This window comes from Diabrotica undecimpunctata, chromosome 10, assembly GCF_040954645.1.
Source record: "Diabrotica undecimpunctata isolate CICGRU chromosome 10, icDiaUnde3, whole genome shotgun sequence".
In the NCBI taxonomy this organism is placed as follows: Eukaryota; Metazoa; Arthropoda; class Insecta; order Coleoptera; family Chrysomelidae; genus Diabrotica; species Diabrotica undecimpunctata.
Genome location: NC_092812.1, coordinates 18073631 through 18093041, shown reverse-complemented (window position 1 = coordinate 18093041; position 19411 = coordinate 18073631). Strand labels below are relative to the sequence as shown.

The window sequence follows — 19411 nt, the reverse complement described above, 5'->3', positions numbered from 1 at the left end:
AAAATTCTGTGCCGATTTCACTTTGATAACAGTAAGTTCTTGTCCATTGCGGTTGACAGCTTTCTCTTTCCTCACAAAAATCCTCTTCTTTTCAGATATCATTTCAATGTTTTTAAATCGTGTAGCCAAACTTTTAGCATCAATCAATCCCCAATCCTCTCCAAGTTTCCATACTTCTCCAACAGAACTATATACATTGTAGTACTCTTTCTTTGTTGCAATGGTAGGCTGCTTCCTGAGTAACTTTTCAACCCTTCCGAACACCCGATCAGCGGGGAGGAAGCTATACCCGCGAACAGGGTATGTTAGAACAATCTCCTCTAAAGCATTTTGCACTGATCCTAAGTAATACACTAATGTGTGAACAACGGCATTGTTTTTGTTTTGACCGGCACACCCATCACAGAACAGATTCAGTCTTGTTACATTTGAAAAATTAGCGGAGTTCAAGAAATTTATAAGTGCAGATGAAACTTCGGTCGCACCCCTTCCTGCAAGTTCTTCAGTCCATACGTAAAATATGGGGTTTTGTGCGTTTGATGCTACAATGCAAAAAGAGTAAAAACTTAATTGTCTTTTGTAGAACGCGTCTTGAATAGGAGTTTTGGGAAGTGCTTGAATTTGCTGGAGATCAAAACAGAAAGTAACCTCATTTTCTTTGTTTTCCTTTAAGAGCCCATAAAAAGCATTAGCTCTTAATCTGTGTATTCTTTTTTTCATCATAAATTGGTTGACCACTACCAAGTCTTTCACAGCTTTAGCCTTCTCAATTTTCAGCTGAAGATCTATTTTATTGCATGTACTGCAAACGTCAGAAGCTGGTGATGAAAATCCGATATTTAATTCATTGAAAACTCTCCTAAACATAGATTTCTTAACTTTAAGATTATCAAGTACAGAACCATTGTATATTAGCCACAACTTCTTAATGTTTAAGTCTGCACCAAGATAAATCCTTTTCGATTTTTTTCGATTATAGTGGCTTTCTTTTCCTCTTAAATTTCTCAAAAAAAGGCGGACTGATTCCTTGTTCGCAGCAGATTTGTGACTCTTCCTATCGCCACCTCTCTGATCCTTAACAGCCTTTCCCTCTTTCACCCTTTTAGAAATATTAGTCAATCTTGTTCCCTTCACCATGGTAATATGCATGAAAAGTTTCCTACACACAGGTATAACTTTACCGGTTGATGAAAGTATAGAATATTGTACACTAAAACTTTTAGCCTTTGATTTTTCAGAGGTAGGCCTAGGCCTTCGCCGCTTTATGTTACGTTGATTTATCCAACTGGCAATGGTGTTATCTTGCGTGTTTTTGTCAGGTATTTTGTAGAGGATATTTCGAACAAAAATAGCATCTATAGGCCTAACTAATGCACATTTCATACCTTTGTTCATGTGTTTACATGGAACAAACACACGACATCCCACTGGAGTACTGTATCGCTTAAGCTTGGCTCTAGTTTTTTTTATCCACAGTCTTTTTATTTTTACGAGATCCTTCATTGGCATCGCCCACTCTCACTAAGTTTTCTTCATCCATGGAAAATTTCAATTTTATTTAATAAAAACTACTATAATAATATTAAAATTAAACCACAGTGCAATACAAACTCAATACTCGCTATCGACATAACCTAGAGGGAAAACACAGACAATGTGTTGACATGGTCAAATCACATGACCAAATCGGGGCACTCCTATTAGCTGAATGGACATGTGGTGGTATGATTGAAACCAACTGTGGACATGATTGCATTTGATTTGGGAACCTAATATTGTGTATTCATTTTAAACAGGACATGATTTTTTTTAACCGAAACCGAAAACACCATAGAATAGGATTCACTCTTTATATTATGAAACAGCTGCTAACTCATTTTTTGATTTTTATGGACATGATTGATTTTGATTGACACCTCCTCAAATATACTTTTAATTTTTTACTTTTCATTTAATATCTATATTTTGTTAGTTATTTTTCAAGCAGTTTTTAATTTAAACCTGCTTAGTGTAAATATATGATGACTATAAACGAATTGATCGAGAATAGTGAATCAATGTGAAAACCAGCTATTCCATGACGCTACCCGTGACGACTGCATTTTGTGACGCTAGTTCCATGACATTAAGGCAATGAACAACGATCAGTCTTTAGCAAGATTTTTATTTTATAAAAGTTTTACGACTAGCATGAACGTTCTGATCGTTATTAAAATTAATTCTAAAGAAATTCAGACCTCCCTGAGCATTTTTCTCGATCTTTGTTCGGGAGATGTTAATCCATACCATGTGACACCATGTATATTTATTAGCCTGCACTTTTACTTTTACTAAATTTTGTAACAGTACCATCTCAAACTCATTGAGATGTTGCGACCGTTTGTGTATGAAGGTCTAAGTTATAAAAGGAAAAAAAATCGTGAGAAAGTCTTGTTGCTCGCATAATTGGAGTATAGTTCAGATGCATTTTGGTTTACATCATGAATGAAACTGACTAGAAGGTCGGTACTCCCATGAAACAATTCATTCTGATGACACTCGAGATAAGCGTTGTTATGCTTTCAGACTGTACATCCTTTAGTAAGGGTTAAGACTACCTGAAATAAATTTGGTACGTGAAGAAGATTTCAACTTAACTTTCTGACATCTTAATAAAAATATTATAGGAAGTTTTATCAATTTTCCAAATTCAGATATAAAAAGAACACCACATATTATATATCGTTTAAGTTTTTTTCTTTTTTCTCTTTTGTTTTTCTCTTTTATTTATTGCAGTTCTAGTAGTTGTAAAGTGTTTATTTGATGTGTTCATTATTTGTCTTCTGTTGTTGTGGTTTCTTCCTTTGTCTTCTAGTCTGTTACGTTATTAATTTTTAATTAGTTGGTAACTTGTTAATAAGTTATGGTAAAGGTACCACTTATGGCTACTCAATACAATTTTTACTTTCGAATCAGCTCTACTAGGAGATAAGCTGATTATAAATATTCAATTCATAATGAAAATATTACAACGTTTTATATTTTGAACCACAAAAATCGCTGGTTTTGGCCATCTGTCTCTACATTTGGCCATATAATTTCCCCACTTTTGGTCATCCAAAAACTAGTTAAAAATAGTAATACAAGTTGATTGTATATGCTGAAATATTTATTGGACTACAAAAATAGGTAAAACAAAATAAATTTCTGGTAACATAAATGAGTAAAAAGCATTGAAAAACTTTGTAAATAGTGTTTATGATTTGATGTTTGTTCATAAATGTCTAGTTGTCCTGGAAAAATAGTCTTAAATTTTCTTCCTGGGCTTGGGTAGTTTTTCCAAAATGTCGCCTTAATCTATACTGCAAACATCATTTTCTATAGGACAAAACACAGTTTTCTTTTTATTAGCACGTTTAAAACATTGTATCTCATACTCTTCTGGTGAAAGCATATCTATAATTTTGGCAACATATTTATATGTTTTCATCGATCTTTTACGCAGTTGCTTAAATCTGGCAAGCACAAAGTCTCCCAATTTGGGATCATCGCTATCGAACATTTCAATATTTTCTTGTTCTGGTTCCACGAAGTCAACATCGTCTTCACTACGACCTCTTTCTTATCAGTCCTCCTGTTCTTTTGAATAATAGCCTGAATCTAGATCTTGTTTTTAGGTTTCGTCATTTTAAGTTTTCTTGCCTTCAATTTTTTCGACTTTTTTGAGCCTTCTGAACCAGAAACTGTAAAACATGTAATAATTATATGATTGTGAGGAGACACACGAAACGAAACAGAGAAACCAAGAGGAGACACACCAAGCAAAAGACCTGTACAAACTTCTACAGGGTTTAAAGATTATATATTGGGTATAGGAAATAACAATGGACAGCAAACACAATAAATTTCAGCTTCAGTGAAAATGGAGTTCCTCTAGATCAGACAAGACCAGGTAAAAAATTTCGGAAGTAAATAATATTTGTATCTTTATTTTTTCGGAGAATATCTCTCTGGTCGTAAAAATGTTCTAACCAAACCGAGATTGTTTTCAAGGCCTTTCTATATTTGTTATCCTGTTTAAAACTTTTCTCTGCAGTTTTTGTTGGCTACCTAATGACTTTCTCTATCGTCATTTTAGCTCTTCTCATATAAATATTGACATAAAAAATTTGTCCTGGCTATTAAACTACTATTAACATTCTTTGGTCTAAATCATTGCTACAGATTAAATTACAGTTTTGTTTCGTTGGCGTAGGTACTTCTACGTTTTATAATTTTGTCCTACTAATGATATGAATACTGTTCTAAAACCCAACACAATACATTAATTAGACTCGAAAAAAAAATTTTACAATAAATACGACAAAAATTACAAAACTATAACCGCCATTAGCAAAATGAAGTTGTAATCGGCAGAAAGGTATATCAGAAGAAAAATTGCTTCATATTTATAATGGCTGTCTTTTTTGGAAGTATAGAAATTTGAATTGGAATAAAACAAAGACGATTTTTTAAATATCCAACTGCTGTGCACGATGGTGGATAGATTGATTCGGGTCTTCCTCTATGCTACTTTCTACATTAGCAACAACTTCTTCTATACGCACTGAACTATGTCACTGTGAATGTGTATTATTATTAAGAGTAAATGTGGTGCGAAAACATTCTATGATTAATTGAATTAATTCCTCTGATGGACGATTAGGTTGACCATAAAATGGATGTAGTGCGCGATATGTATTTCGAACAGAACCATGATTTTCAAAATAAATTTGCACAATTTGAAAGCGTTGTTCAGGCGTCAGCCTATTCATTCTAAAATGCCAAACCAAACTAAACATAAATCACTTGACAGCTCTCATAATGGCCGCCAGTTAAAAAAGTTTTGCCAACTTACATTTCAATACCTCTAAAAAAACACCGTTTATAAATAATTCACTATTACAAAGTTAATTACGATGGAAAACCTCACCACTTTGCAGATGAATCAAAACATTAGTCTAAACTGTGTAAATGCTCGAATGCTTTTGGCACCGAACCAAAGATAACGGCCGGAATTACTATCGGCTGGAAAAATTATAGTAGTGTCTTTTGGATTCAAAGATAACGAGAATACTGCGGGTCTCTTTTTGACGATTAAGTTAAAAAGTCTGGTTTCCAAGAAAAAATTACTCTTTCACAAAAATAACGCACTCGAAAATAAAGTTGCTCATACTAACTCACTATTCATCAGAAATAGCTGCTTATTACACTTCTCTATTAGAAATATTAAAAAATGTGTAGCTGAAATAGTTTTATGACAAATAAAGAGATTTTAGTAATGATTAATGGTAAATTAGAAGATTTTTAAGAATCATACTTTAAAAAAATACAAAAATTTAAAGTAACAAAAACACCCGACTTATTTTAAAAATCAATTAATATGTTTTGAAGATGTGGTATTGTATAAATCTTGGGTGATTCACATACAAAGTTAAGGTAGCAGGTGTGTTAACTGCTGAAGAGTTACAGTGTTTCGTTTGTGTGTATCTAATACAGCCTGAAGTTGATCTCAACCATGCTCGTGAATGATAGCGGCGTAAAAATTTGAAATACAATTTTTGACGACTTTCTATTTATAAATCACGGATCATATTGATATTCAAATGTTCTATCTCCATTAGAATTACATCCCACGCACACTCTAACAGAAATAGACAAATATTCTAGAAAGTGACGACTTTGAGGTGCTAACAGATTGATTAAAATACATACATGTCGACTATGAGAATAGCTTCGAAAAGGAGACTTATGGGTCGCCATAAGTCTCCAGATTTCCATTATATATATATATATATATATATATATATATATATATATATATATACACCGGTATTTAGGCGTCACGCCCATTGAGGAGTATCAGCAAGCAGCAAGCCCTTATCTCTTGCCGTACTGCTCCACCATAGGCCGATCAGACACCAGCATATTCTAGTCTAAGCCGCAGATTCATCTAGAATTTCAAACTGCTGCGTTAGCCTTTTTAATTTTTCTGTACACCGAGCTGGGGCTCGAACCCGCATACACTGAACCATTCGACAGTGAAGCGAATGAGAATCGGCCGCCTAGCCCGCTTGGCTATCTGACCGACTATCCCAGTCAAATTCGATGTTTCGGAGCGTAACGCAGTCTATCGAGATTGATTTTAGAGCTGATCTAGTGGCGCTCTTCAAAACTAATAGAGTAATGTAACTGTGTTGGGTGAGCGTAGTAATCCCGGACCTTCCATTTAGAACCATTTAAGTTGTAGGATTAAGTAATCGACAGAGTACACTTCGCGATGTATTCAAATATTTATCTATATCCACTTATCTATCACCAGCATTAGTTATACCGATGGTCACGTCGATCTTTACTTCCGTTTTAGAAACACTCTATATTAGAATTAAAAATTTCAAAATTCTTACGATACTTGATAAAATTCAATAACAGCTAAAACATGTAACAACTCATATCTTTATGACTAAAAAAGCACGTCAAGCATGACAAAAATTGTTAATGTCAAGTGTGTAATTTAAATAGTAGCAATATACGTAACTTTTGACGAGCAGCTGAAATTCACTGTTCAATTTAGACTCATTTTTCATTATCAGATCGAGAACTTTTTACCTGGCCCCCGTAACTAGATTTATACTATTATAAATCAAAAAGTAAAAATAATTGTTTTTTTTTTATTTTTCCTATTAAATAAATAAATATGCGTGTATACTTTTTATCCACACGTATATTACGATATTTATATTATTTCTAAATAACGATTTTTCCGGATAGAAAGCTTGTTCTTGTAAACAAAGAGTCGTAATGTTGATTAATAAATTTTATCAATTTTGGTGTTCCGAATAGTCCTTACAGGTTATGAACCATAGAGATGTATGATTCTGACAGGAAACTATGGTTTTAACATGCAGAAAGTGCCTTGTGTACGTGGTCAATTGTTATTCCAAGTTGTCACTACGTGTCACGCCCAGGAATGCCGGGTTGCTTGCTCCTGCTACTGCTTACTGCTCATTGTTGGCTCTTCATGCCGTTCCGTTGTTTTATTTTTTACATTTCTTTGTGTTATTTTTGGTTATTGATATTATACAACAAGCTAAGAAAGACATTGCTTGAAAATGTGGACATATATACAAGGCGTTTTAAAATGATTTTACAAATATATAAATATTTCATACTTTTTGTAAATATACATATACACACACACACACACATATATATATATATATATATATATATATATATATATATATATATATTATTTCCTTGGAAAGGGCTGTAGTGACTAGGTGATTATTAATATATATGGATATATTGGGTTTAGGTCAAATACTGGCCTTTAAGTAAAACTCTTTTAGGTTTGCTAAGTTTTCGAGTTTATTTAACTCTTTCTCAAAACATACTAAAAATTAAAACAAAAAACTACATTAGACAATGAAGTTGTTGTATCTTCAACAGGCGTACCGTTGTGAGAATTGTATTATAAAATTAGCAGAATTACTTAACATTTGACATTACATTATTTGATTTTCTTTTTCTTTCAGTCAAAACTATTACTATGGTTTCCATGTCTCTTCTATTTTTTATATTCATTTTAGGTTAGTTTGACAGAGGAAGTGTCTACGTTTATGCAAACCATCATTGCAAATTTTGAGATAATATGTAAAAATGTTTCGTTTGCACTTATTAAACAACCAACAGAGTTTATGTTACAAAAAAAAACCAAACACAAATAAAAAATAAATTTTATCTTATTTGAACTTGGAATAATTCCTTTAATCTTTGTAACTTTTAAAGACCTTTTATATAGTTGTTGTTCTTTCCTTTAAAAGGAGATTACTGTATATAGCACTAAGATTTTCAGTGTCTTCTCTTATGTTTAAGGTGTTTTGTGTAGTTTTAATTAAACACATTTCTAGAAACAGTCTTTCGTTGTAACTTCTTTCCCTTCTCAATATTTCTGTTTGTACATAGTTAGGCGTGTGGCCCATCGTAATAGAATGTTCACTGCACAAGCTTGTACTTTATTCAGATTAATCTTCCGGACAAATTTCTGGACGTTTCTCCAATATATATTCTATTGCAATTACTACACTGTAGAGAGTACTCTACATTGGAACTTTCTTTAATATTTAAAGGTATTTTAAGTTTGGTGTGTAATTTCGATATTGTTTTTATATTTCTGGTTCCAATTTTGATATTAGGTACTTCTCTAAATGTATATAATAGTCTATTTGTTAAACCTGGAATATATGGTAAAGAGTACAATGTATTTTGGTTGTTTGTTGAAACTTCTGTTTGTTCTGATGTCGTTATGACTTGTGAGACACCAAAAATAAGTCTATTTAGAAGGTAGCGAACCTACATCACTTATATATATGTCACTTCAAACAGTTCCTCGGGAGCAATCGGATGGACTTTTCCAAAATATTCTGGGCTATATCCGGTTACAAAGTGATCTGTTTTATTTCATTTATCTATACATTCGTCGGCTATTTTTGTCCATGCTCTAATTCTCATTTTATTTTGCTTATATCTTATTCTGTTCACTAATGTTTGATTTAGGACATTCGAGAATGGACAGTCTACTGCTATAAAGATTGATTGAATAGTTGAGTTTTTCATATGATTTCTAAATATTTTGGAATTAATTCCAGAATAGTGATCTGTTAATAATGTTTTTATGGGGTGTTTATCTTAAAAAATTGGCAATTAATTTCATGAAATCATCTGTCGTTTGATTTTTAGAAGTAATTGAAAACGCATATCAATTAAAGTGGTCTACAAGTATGTGGAGTAATTTTTTGACGAACGATTGCCTTCACGTCCTCCTATTGCATCCAATGACATTATCTCGAAAGGTTCTTTTGGCAGACACAATTGTGACAAAAGACCATATTTTGGAACTATTCTTGTTTTATTTTCACAGCAGATTTCACAGCATTTTTGGCAGATATCTTATGTTAGTGAATCCATATTCTTAATGTGGTGGAAATTTCTAATTTTGTTTTTTACTTTACCAGCACAAATATGACCATACAATTTGTTTATTTTTGTTACCTCTATTTCAAAATATTTGGATAATTTTTTTTTATTCTTCCTTAATTTATAAAATATATCTTTTTTTATATTACTCCTGTACGGTTTTTGTATACTATACTGCTATCTGGTCACAAATGACCAATTATCACTTATTTTCTGGCCTAAATTAATAAACAGCAAATACTTAAATCTAAGGGCTTACCCCATTGCTTACTCTTATTTTATCTATCAACTAAGCACTACAACTAACATGCAATATTATCACAGCACTATACTCTGCTTTTTGCACTAAACTGTTACACATGGACACTAACTCAAATGGTTTTGTCCTTATGAATCTTTTCTTTAGTTCAATGTTGTGAAGAATCTGGATTTTCTCGACATTCACATGACTATGCAGCCTCTACTCGTGACTTGCTGTTGTTTACTTCGGTCACAGTTTCCATACCTAGGTCCTGGTTTAGGTTGCTGTTACGGATATACTAAGGAGCATCAACAATGTTCCTCAGTACTTTGTTTTGAAATCTCTGGATAATATGTAGATTACTAGCTTCGGAACAGCCCCAGAGCTGGCACCCATATACACATACTGGCCTCAGTACTTGCCTGCAAATCTATAATTTATTATGAATGGATAATGTTGATTTTTTTCCAATCAGCTAATACAATTTTTTATATCTAATATCAAGCTCCCATCTTTTCTTTTTGACATGGACTTTCCAGCGCAGCCTCGCGTCTAGGGTGATACCCATGGTATGTTGCTGATGTTGCATAAGGAATTTGGGTATCATTTATTCTAACTGGAAAATTTTCTATTTTTTATTTGTAAAGTTAATGTCTGCAGATTTAGTTTCATTTAATTTTTTTACTGATATTTACTGATAGTTGCAACTTATCAGTCGCTTCTTCACTAGTGTCTCCTATCGCTAGTATGACTGTATCATCCGCGAAGGTGGCAATAGGGTTTTGTTCTAGGTCTGGAATGTCACACGTATAAAATAGGTAAAGGACACCAAGTAAAATACACTCCCTTGTAGCATGGCAGCTTTGATCGCCTTAAATCGGTGTAGACTTCTTCTTGTTTTACTCTGAAATATCTATTCACAATGTATGATTATAAGATTTCTGAATACCGTTTAGGCATGAACGTTTTTAGTTTATAGTTTAAACCCTCATGGCAGACTTTATCAAACGCCTGTGCTTACGTCCAAAAAGATTGTAGAGCAGACTTTCTTTTCTTCTAATGTTTTTTCTATTATATTCGTTATAGTGTGAACTTGATCTATAGTGGAATGTTTATTTCTGAAACCAAATTGATGATTTGGTATAAGATTTTTTCTTTCTATTATTGGTTTAAATCTTTTTAATAGAAGTTTTTCAAATAGTTTTGACATCAACGAAAGGGGTGGTATTGGTCGAAAGGATATCAGTTTACTAGGTTTACCTGATTTGGCGATCATAATGACTTCGGCTACTTTATACAGTCTGGGAACATAATCTCAATCTAAAAGCAGCATTTATTAGGTGTGTCAGCTTAACTTTAGCTTTTCTTGGTAGATTTTTTAATAGTTTTCCTGTTATGAGATCATATCCAGGAGCTTTCTTAGGATTTATATTCTCTTTTATATCTGTTGATACTTCTCTAAATGATGTCAACGTTATTCTTTTTCCGGTTTGGAATAGTTCTTCCCATCTCAGTTCTTCACCATCATTGTCGTTGGGTTTGAACGTGCTTTCTAAATGACTTGCAAATCGTTCTGCTTTCTGTTCGTTACTTCTAGCCCAGTTGTCGTTTTCCAACTTGATAGGAGGAGAATGAATAATTAGTCTCTTCATTATTTGTGTTTCCTTCCATAACGAATAATCTGTGTTCTGGACAGCTGTTAAATTACTTAAAAAAATCGGTTGCCTGTAAAGTCGGTTTTACGGGCGAAGATTTTACGTGACAACGTCTTTTTCTCGGTAGAATATTTATTGATATGAATATTATTAAATTGCACAATAGTTGTTTGCAGTTGAAACGCGCTGTTTCTTCTCAATCGACTGAATTACGATTGATTGCAGAGTGATTTAAACTAATAATTTACTTAACACTATCAACATTTGTCAATAGTATGACATAACCTATAAACTCAGTTTCTCAACTTTTGTGTCAATTTAACAATTAATCAATCAATCATAGTTTACGATAATGAAATATTAGTGTACAATTATTTACCTTTATTGTTGTAGTTGTTGTAAATGACGAATCTAAGCACTCCACATTTTCACTACAGACACAGCTGACGATACTTTAACCACACGTGTGAACTTGTATTATGACGCTTTCTCGGTTTTCCAACGCCAAGAACGCTCGAGAAAGACAGAGACACAAGCACACAAGGGAGAGAGACGCAAGGCATTCGCCGGTCCGGCGGGCCTCTCTCTCGTTCGGTGACTCATCGTAACAGACGTGAGCGGGCGTTACACTTTTTCATGAGTGACTCCGAGCCACAACCTAATTTAAGACGTTGTCACGTCAAAAGGAATCAATTGTTGAATGAATTTTTTATATTCTGTATCTCCCTTTTTAGTTTTTGTGTAGCATTATTTAGACTAGTTTTGTTTCGTGGAGCTCTGTATTGCTACCATTTTTTTCTTAACTTTCTTTTTTCTACTATGAGTTCTCTGAATTTTTGCTGATAGTTGTTCCCTTTTGTTCTAGAAGTAATTGTGGAAGTATTTTCTCAGGCTACCTGATGGATATTTTTATAAAAACTTCTAATTTGTCATCAAGTTGACTCGTGTATCTCAATTGCACAACAAGATTAATTTTGTGTTCAAGGTTTATTTTAAAGCTCTCCCAGTCAGTTTTTTTATTAGTCAATATTGGATTGTACTCTATTTGATCACTGTATTACTCATAGTTAAAATTATCGATGAGTGATCAGAGTTCATGTTCCAGCCATCATTGATATCCAAATAGTTAGCTGAGATATTTTTGTAAATAAAGAAATCTATCAGGTCTGGAATTTTGTTCCTATCGGTAGGCCAGTATGTTGGTCTACCAGTAGATATTACTTCACCCTTTTATTTTTCAACGGCGGACAATAGTTCTTTTCCTTTAGTTGTAGTTAGCCTAAAGCCTCAGTGGGTATTCTTTGCATTAAAGTCGCCACCAGTGATGTATATTTTTTCTAAAGTGTTCATAAACTGGAAGGAAAAAGACAGTTAAGATTTGATTTTACGTTCATAAACTCTTTATATTGTTTCCTTTTAATGGAGTGTCTAGGAGGACAATATATTGAACTTATATTTACGGTATGTGTTTTCATCTTCACACATACTGTTGCAGCTTGTATGTGCATATTTTAATTCCTCATGATGCAAGATGTTATCTTTAATTATGCTAGCGCTTCCTCCTTTATCTGCATTATCTGGGTGTACAGTAGAATATAATCTATACCCCCTAAATTTTATATATGACTGTTTAGTGAAATGTGTTTCAGAAACACATTCAGAAAAAAATACGTGCAGCAAAAATTATAAAAAGTGTTTTTGATTCAATAAATAGTTTAATACGAATTTTTATTAAGAAATCCAAATTTACAAAAAGTTTAAAATGAAAAGATGAACAGAGAATCTTATTTTAAAATCCCAATCTGAAGATTACGAGACCTCGATAAAATAAACGTATCTCCTAAACTACGCAACCCCTCATTACGCAGCCCTGCTAATATATGATTATTTTCGCCGTTTTTACAATAGCCGTCCCTTAAATTATCTCTTCTTTTTGTTACAGTGTCCACGCAAATGACGTTAGGTTCCAACCCACCCTATAAGGGACTAGACAGAGCGTTTTGCGTCAGAATGAAGTCGACGTTAACTAAAAGAGGTTGTCACTTCAAATCCTCAGGTTATAGGGTAAGTCCCACGATCAGATAGAGAGTTTTTAAGAAATTTTCAAAATGAGACAAATTTGGAAATTTGTTGGTAAGGGTTTGGGTAAATAACTACAATAACTATAACTAATGTAAATAAGATACAAAATTATGAATATATGCAAAGTTTGAATAAAAGCCTTAATTCAAATTTAATTTACAACCAAAGATTACTTAAGAAAACCATACCCTCATGAGAAAACCTTGTAACTCCATATTTTTGTGAATTTGACCTTTTGGTATCACCTGTTGAAAAAGGACTGTGCATACATAATGCCAAAGTCGTCCATCTCCAGTAGTTTTTAATACTGTTATAAAACCAACTTCTTCTCTAGTTTTGATATGTAAAGTTTTGATACAAATTATGTAGCACTATATTTCTAGCAGAAATATGTTTTTGTAAGAATTTGTTGTTGTCTTTGGGGTTGTTACTATTAATAACATTAATAATATATTAATTAACTATTTAAACCAAAGATTCCCTGGACTTGCATCCTCGAGAAATGAAAATAGAATTTATGCTTACTTTTAAGAACCTGTTGAAATCGAAGTCTCGCTATTGTGGGGTCAGGACGACCAAACTGTATCTTGAGCCATTGTGAACTTTAAAGTCCCAACGTTAACGACTCTATACTGATAGGTAGTGTCCAGAGAAAAACATAGAACTATTATTTTTGACATTATTTTTAATTAAATTCGATGACAGGAACCAAAGTATTTTCGCACCAAAAAAAGATGAATATACTATTTGTGTGGCTCAAAAATTTATGTAGGTAATTTTAATGAAGCTGAGTAGCAGCTACACTGAAAGAGGAAAGTAGAAGTTAGAGACAAGAAACAGAAAAATAAAAAAACTGAGAAACATAAAGTTTACACAATGGATTTGCTGTCTGTCCAATGTCCTAAATCAATAGTTTCACTTCTCTATTAAAAAATGAAGTTGGTTGTACACAAATTACCTATATTTAATATAAAAACAAAGATGTCTATCGTTTTATTTGAATAAAACCAAAGGTGGCATAGGTTCTAAGTTAAAAATTCTGGCTTAAATGAAGAGAAAGAAGAAAATAAAAATAACCAAATAAAAATAGAGGCCAGTTCGATGCATGCTACAATTCAAAGAAAATAAAAAAATAAAAAATAAACGTGCCAGCTGATTATGTCGCGGTGTGTCTTGGCGGAGACAAAATCCCAAACTTATGTAGTCAAATATTTAACTCATGAGATTTTTAATGACGTTTCATATCTTCTTCTTCTTCAACTTCTGCTTTTGCCATTATAAGTTCGTTGTTTTCGTCCTCCACATCACTCTACATTTCTACTCACCTTCTCTGAGGTATCTATCATAGCATCTCCTATGTAATGTTTTCCATCTTGTAGCAGGTCTTTCTCTCCGTCTTCTTCCAGTACAATATTCGTTTTGGCCACCTGTACTCTGGCATTCTTTTTACTTGCCCGTATGACTGCAGGGTTCTGTTTTCCAATTTTTTTGTAATTGCGCATTCTACTTTTATTCTGTTTCATATTTCCTCTGTTCTTATTCTATACGCTCTAGTGATTTTTAGACATCTTCTCATAAGTCATATTGATGTTGTCGTTGGCCATACTTCCGCTTCAATATTCAATATTCATCACTGTGCTCTAAAAGATCCTTTTTGTTTCCTTTGGTTAGAGCTTTTCTCATTGCTTTCCATAGGTGTTTCCTCGGTACACTCTATCATATGTTTTCTCCAAGTGGAAAAAGGTCATATGTGTTTTAATATTTTTCTTTTTGTTCTTTTCTATCGCCTATCTCATGATGAATATATTATCTAGACACGATCTTGCTTTTAGAAATCCGGATTGTTCTTTGCCATAATGGCCCATGTGTTGTTTTATTATTTCGTTTATTACTGTGAAAAAGATTTTTGCTATTGAAGGTATTACTCTGATCCCTCTATAGTTATTTTGTGTTAAACATTACCATTTCCATATCACTACATGCCCTTCATTTTTTAAATGGGAGGATATATGATAGATCCCACTCCTCTGGAATCTCCTCTCCTGCGTCGATTTTATTGAGCAATACTCATACAAATGATACGATACTTGCGCCTCCATATTTCAGCAGTGCCAATTTTATATTCTCTGGACCTGCTGCTTTGTTGTGTTTGGCTTTCTTTCGTGCTTTAGTTATATCTTCCACCTGTAGTCTTTCATTCTTGCAACATGTCTCACGTATCTCCATTTTTTTTTGTAGCATAACTCTGGCTTCTCCCTAAGTCATCTGTTATAAGAACGGTGTAATCGGCATATCAGAGGTAAGTTAGTTTCTGTCCATCGATGTTGATACCCTTTAAGATCCACTCCATACCCATGCCCTCTGATAGCCTAAGGCCGTTTAAATGCGTAGTCCATGACTGCTATAAATAATTTTGTCGACAAAATATCTCCCTGCTGCACCCCTCTGCCAATTTTCTACTCATCATGCAATTAAGGGTTACAGTTGTTGTTGCATCTTTGGATATATTTTAAAGAATATTCTGGTGGTGCTTTTAAGATAACGACTGTTTCCACTGCGCCAAATTCTTTATGGAAGTGAACAAAAATAAGAACCAGTGGTCTATTATATTTGATAGACTTTTCGACTAGTTTTAAGGCAATGCAGATGATCATTTGTTCCCTGGCCAGATCGAAAAGCATAAAGCTTATTAGTAATATACTTTAAAATATTTCAGATGACTTTTGTTTTTAATGCTTAAATTTAATGAGTTGCCATTTTTTAAATTTAGGTGGATCATCAATGCTGGCAGGTAAGTTTTTTTTGGGAAATATTTTAACAGTTTTAGGGTTTCTATGGACTACATAACCTTTACATCTATTTTTAACTTAATGATGTGTAATTTTATCAAATTCCTTTGGTATAGTAGCAAGAACAGACGAAAATAACTATTTTATTATTTGTTAAGTAGTATGTATATACGCTATGTAATGTTCATGTAATAATTTCAGAATATGAGTGTATGAATGATTTCTTTTACAGGTTGTCTTAATCTTAAGCAGGTTAAGGCCGCAGTACACCTTTTCGCACACAAGGAAATCGCAACCGCCCCTTTTAGGTATGGTTGCCCTTGCCATAGCTCTTCCACCCCCTAGTGTACACGAAATAAGACTTGAATCGGACATGTTTGTGACTAGAATAAACTTTGACTTTAAAATAGCGCACTGCGAACCCCGGGTGCTGGATCTCCTTGACTATACACCCGAAGAACTGACTGGCAGAAATCTGTATTCTTTGTGCCATGGAGAAGATGCTAGTAAACTAAGAAAATGTCACGTTGATCGTAAGTTTTCTACATTTTTATAAAATAATATAAATTTTTATCATATACTTGATCTTTCCCACAGATCTTTTGTTTTCCACTTTTGGTTTCATAAATATATATCATTCTTATATGTTTATGCATCAATTAAATTTATTTGTAAATGTTTCTTATATACGTTTCAAAATATTTTGTCCAAAATATCACTAATAATTGGATTTTATATTTAAAGTAAGACTCTAGAAGATTGAAAAATCTTTTATCTGCAAATTTCTGAAAATTTGGAAACGGAAATTTCTGAAAACTTAAATACTCATCTCCATTTACCCTTCTAGTTTTTTGACGATCTGATCAAGAACATTTACATAATATTACCTATTAGTGGTTGATGTTTTTGAAGGTCAAGCCATAGTCTTTCCAGCTGATGCAATTTTCTTTGCATGGTCTATGCAAATCCACTGTTTGGATTGTTATTTTGATTCAGTTGTAAAATAGTGAACCCACGTTTTATCTATTAAAATTAGCAGAAAAATATGAGTAGGATTAGTTTTAAAATAATATACATACTGCTGAGAAACTAGATTTCTCATTTATTTGTAATCAAAATTTAACAAATATTCTGCACACATATTTCCCATAGCAATTTCTTCGAATATAATGCACAGAATATATTTTTCTTATATTTTGCTTCTCTCTACTATATCCTACTGTAATACATAGTAGCAGAAGGACTTATTCTTGCTTTATACAGTGATAAGGGCCCTAAGAACGGCCAAAATAACGCAAAAGATAGAAAACATAACACGTTGTAAAATAAAAAAGAGATAAAACTAGTAGAGGTGGGAAATTATCGATAGAAACCTATAATTTACATTATATTACCTTAGGAGTATCGATAGTTTCCCAACTTTAGACGTTAGTTTATGAGCTAGTGGACTTCAGCCATAATTATACGAATGAAATTTTTTAAATTGGAGTCCTTTCACTTGAAATATTCAATTTACAATATTTTTTTAAAAAGAACTTAAGTTTTCATTGGATAATTTTAAAAGCGGTATATTTGAAGAAATTCACGCAAATATGCACGCACAAGTCTTCATTAAAAGTATGTTGTTTGTTTCCTTGTTTTGAAGTAGACCGAAAAGACTTAATAACAGAAAAGAAAAGAAACAGAAGCTTGATATATCTGAAATGTCTTTTCGCATGCAAACTATAATAGATTTTTTAACATAAAAAACTACAGTTAGGACCGATTTCATTATAATCTTAAACTAAAGGCATCCATAAAAGAAATTCCATTCAAATAACTGCACGATTATTGCATGGCAGTCACTGATATTTCAGCAATAGTAATAATATGTATTTTATACTAAAATATACATAAATAGGTATTGGTATTATATTAAAATTTTATTATATTATTCCCATTTTATTAACATTAATTTACGCAATCATTAAAATATTTTAAATAACATGTCAAATATAGAAAAGTAATAAATATTTAGTACTTACAATTTTGTCACAAACTGAACAATAAACTTTGTCCATATTCATAGATAAGGTTTGTCCATCTTTGTAAGATTTAATACTAGTAGCGACACTAGTTATTTTTGACATTTTAAACTCAAAATAGTTAACAAATTAAACAAGCTAACGTCAAGATCAGATATATATTTTTAAATGCTTACCTCTTAATCATTACCAAAACTGCTACTTTTTCAATGTTAAGAATAGTATGTATTTGTTAAAATATATTTCTTTTTACAGTAATCAATAAAGGACAAGTGCTTACACACTATTATAGGATAATGAACAAAACTGGTGGATACACCTGGATACAAACGTGTGCCACTGTAGTATGTAATTCGAAAAACGCAGAAGAACAAAACATTATTTGTGTAAATTATGTGATAAGGTGAGGCTATATGTTTATTATTTATTGCTTAACTATTTAGTGATACCAAAACCTGACAGGTTATCTGAATATTTTGTAATAACTATTTCTTCCAGATATATCAGATTGCATAGATTGATATATCAGATTGCAATCTTTATCTTATCTGCAGCTGCGCGGAAAAGCTGCACAGATGTTGTATTGAACCAGATTCTGAGGTTCTTTAACCAAGATGTTCTTCTTTTTCCTGGACCTCGTTTTCCAAATATTTTTCCTTGCAGGATGGCTTGAAGGAGAGCATATCTGGATTCATTTCGCATAATATGTCCGAAGAATTGTAACTTTCGAGATTTGATGGTGGTCAGTACCTCTCGGTTCTTATTCATTCTTCTGAGGACCTCCTCATTTGTGACTCGGTCAGTCCATGGGAGCTTAAGTATTCTCCGATATAGCCACATCTCAAATGCTTCCAGTTTTCTGCAGATATCTTCGTTCAAGGTCCACGATTCAACATAAAAAAGGACAGAGAAGACATAGCATCGCAGCATTCTTACTTTTGTATCAAGAGAGAGGTTGTGACTCTTGAAGAAAGCCCCCATCCAATTGAAGGTGGATCTAGCTTTTCCGATGCGTGCTCTAATCCCCTGGTTGTTGGTCCATTCTTCATTTATTATGGTGCTGAGATAGTTGTAGTGCGTCACTCTTTCTACAGAGGATTGGTTGACGTAGTGTTGACCTTCTGTTACCCTTCGCAAGTTCTAGGTACCTGAATAAGTACGTGGACGGCATATCGCTGGTTAAGCGAATCTATGTAGAGGCAGCTTATCTTAATTGGAATAATGACCACTGAGAAAATGTTATGTTTACGGAGTAATCACGATTTAATGTTCATTTTCCAACTGGTAGGAAGCGTCTTTGAAGGCGAACTGGTGAAAGATTTATGGACTGTACTTTTAAGCTCCTGGGTTAGTCACGGAGGAGGATGCCCTAATTACATCGGCTGGAATATTAATGGAAAATCGTACTCAGGTGGTTTTTGTTGAGGATAGTGCGGCGATAGCAAGACAAATCCATTAATATTTTAGCCAACCACACAGTGATATATTCACAATTTTAACGAATTTCATATCACGTAAGACAATGCGAGATCACATTCCTCCAGTTGTGTTACAGAATACCTAATATAAGTTGGAATAGTGAAATTAAATTGGCCAGCATGCTTTAGGAGTGTATTCGAATGC

The 19411-nt window shown here is 33.0% G+C and overlaps 1 protein-coding gene across 1 annotated transcript in view; it reads left to right on the top strand.

The window, feature by feature from the left end:
• The window catches only part of trh (PAS domain-containing protein trachealess), a 178322-nt gene that overhangs the window by 117903 nt on the left and 41008 nt on the right, over positions 1-19411 (top strand). The window contains exons 6-8 of the mRNA XM_072545912.1: positions 12836-12957; positions 15997-16297; positions 18044-18191. Coding sequence (XP_072402013.1) covers positions 12836-12957; positions 15997-16297; positions 18044-18191 — 571 coding nt within the window. The remainder of the gene's footprint in view (positions 1-12835; positions 12958-15996; positions 16298-18043; positions 18192-19411) is intronic.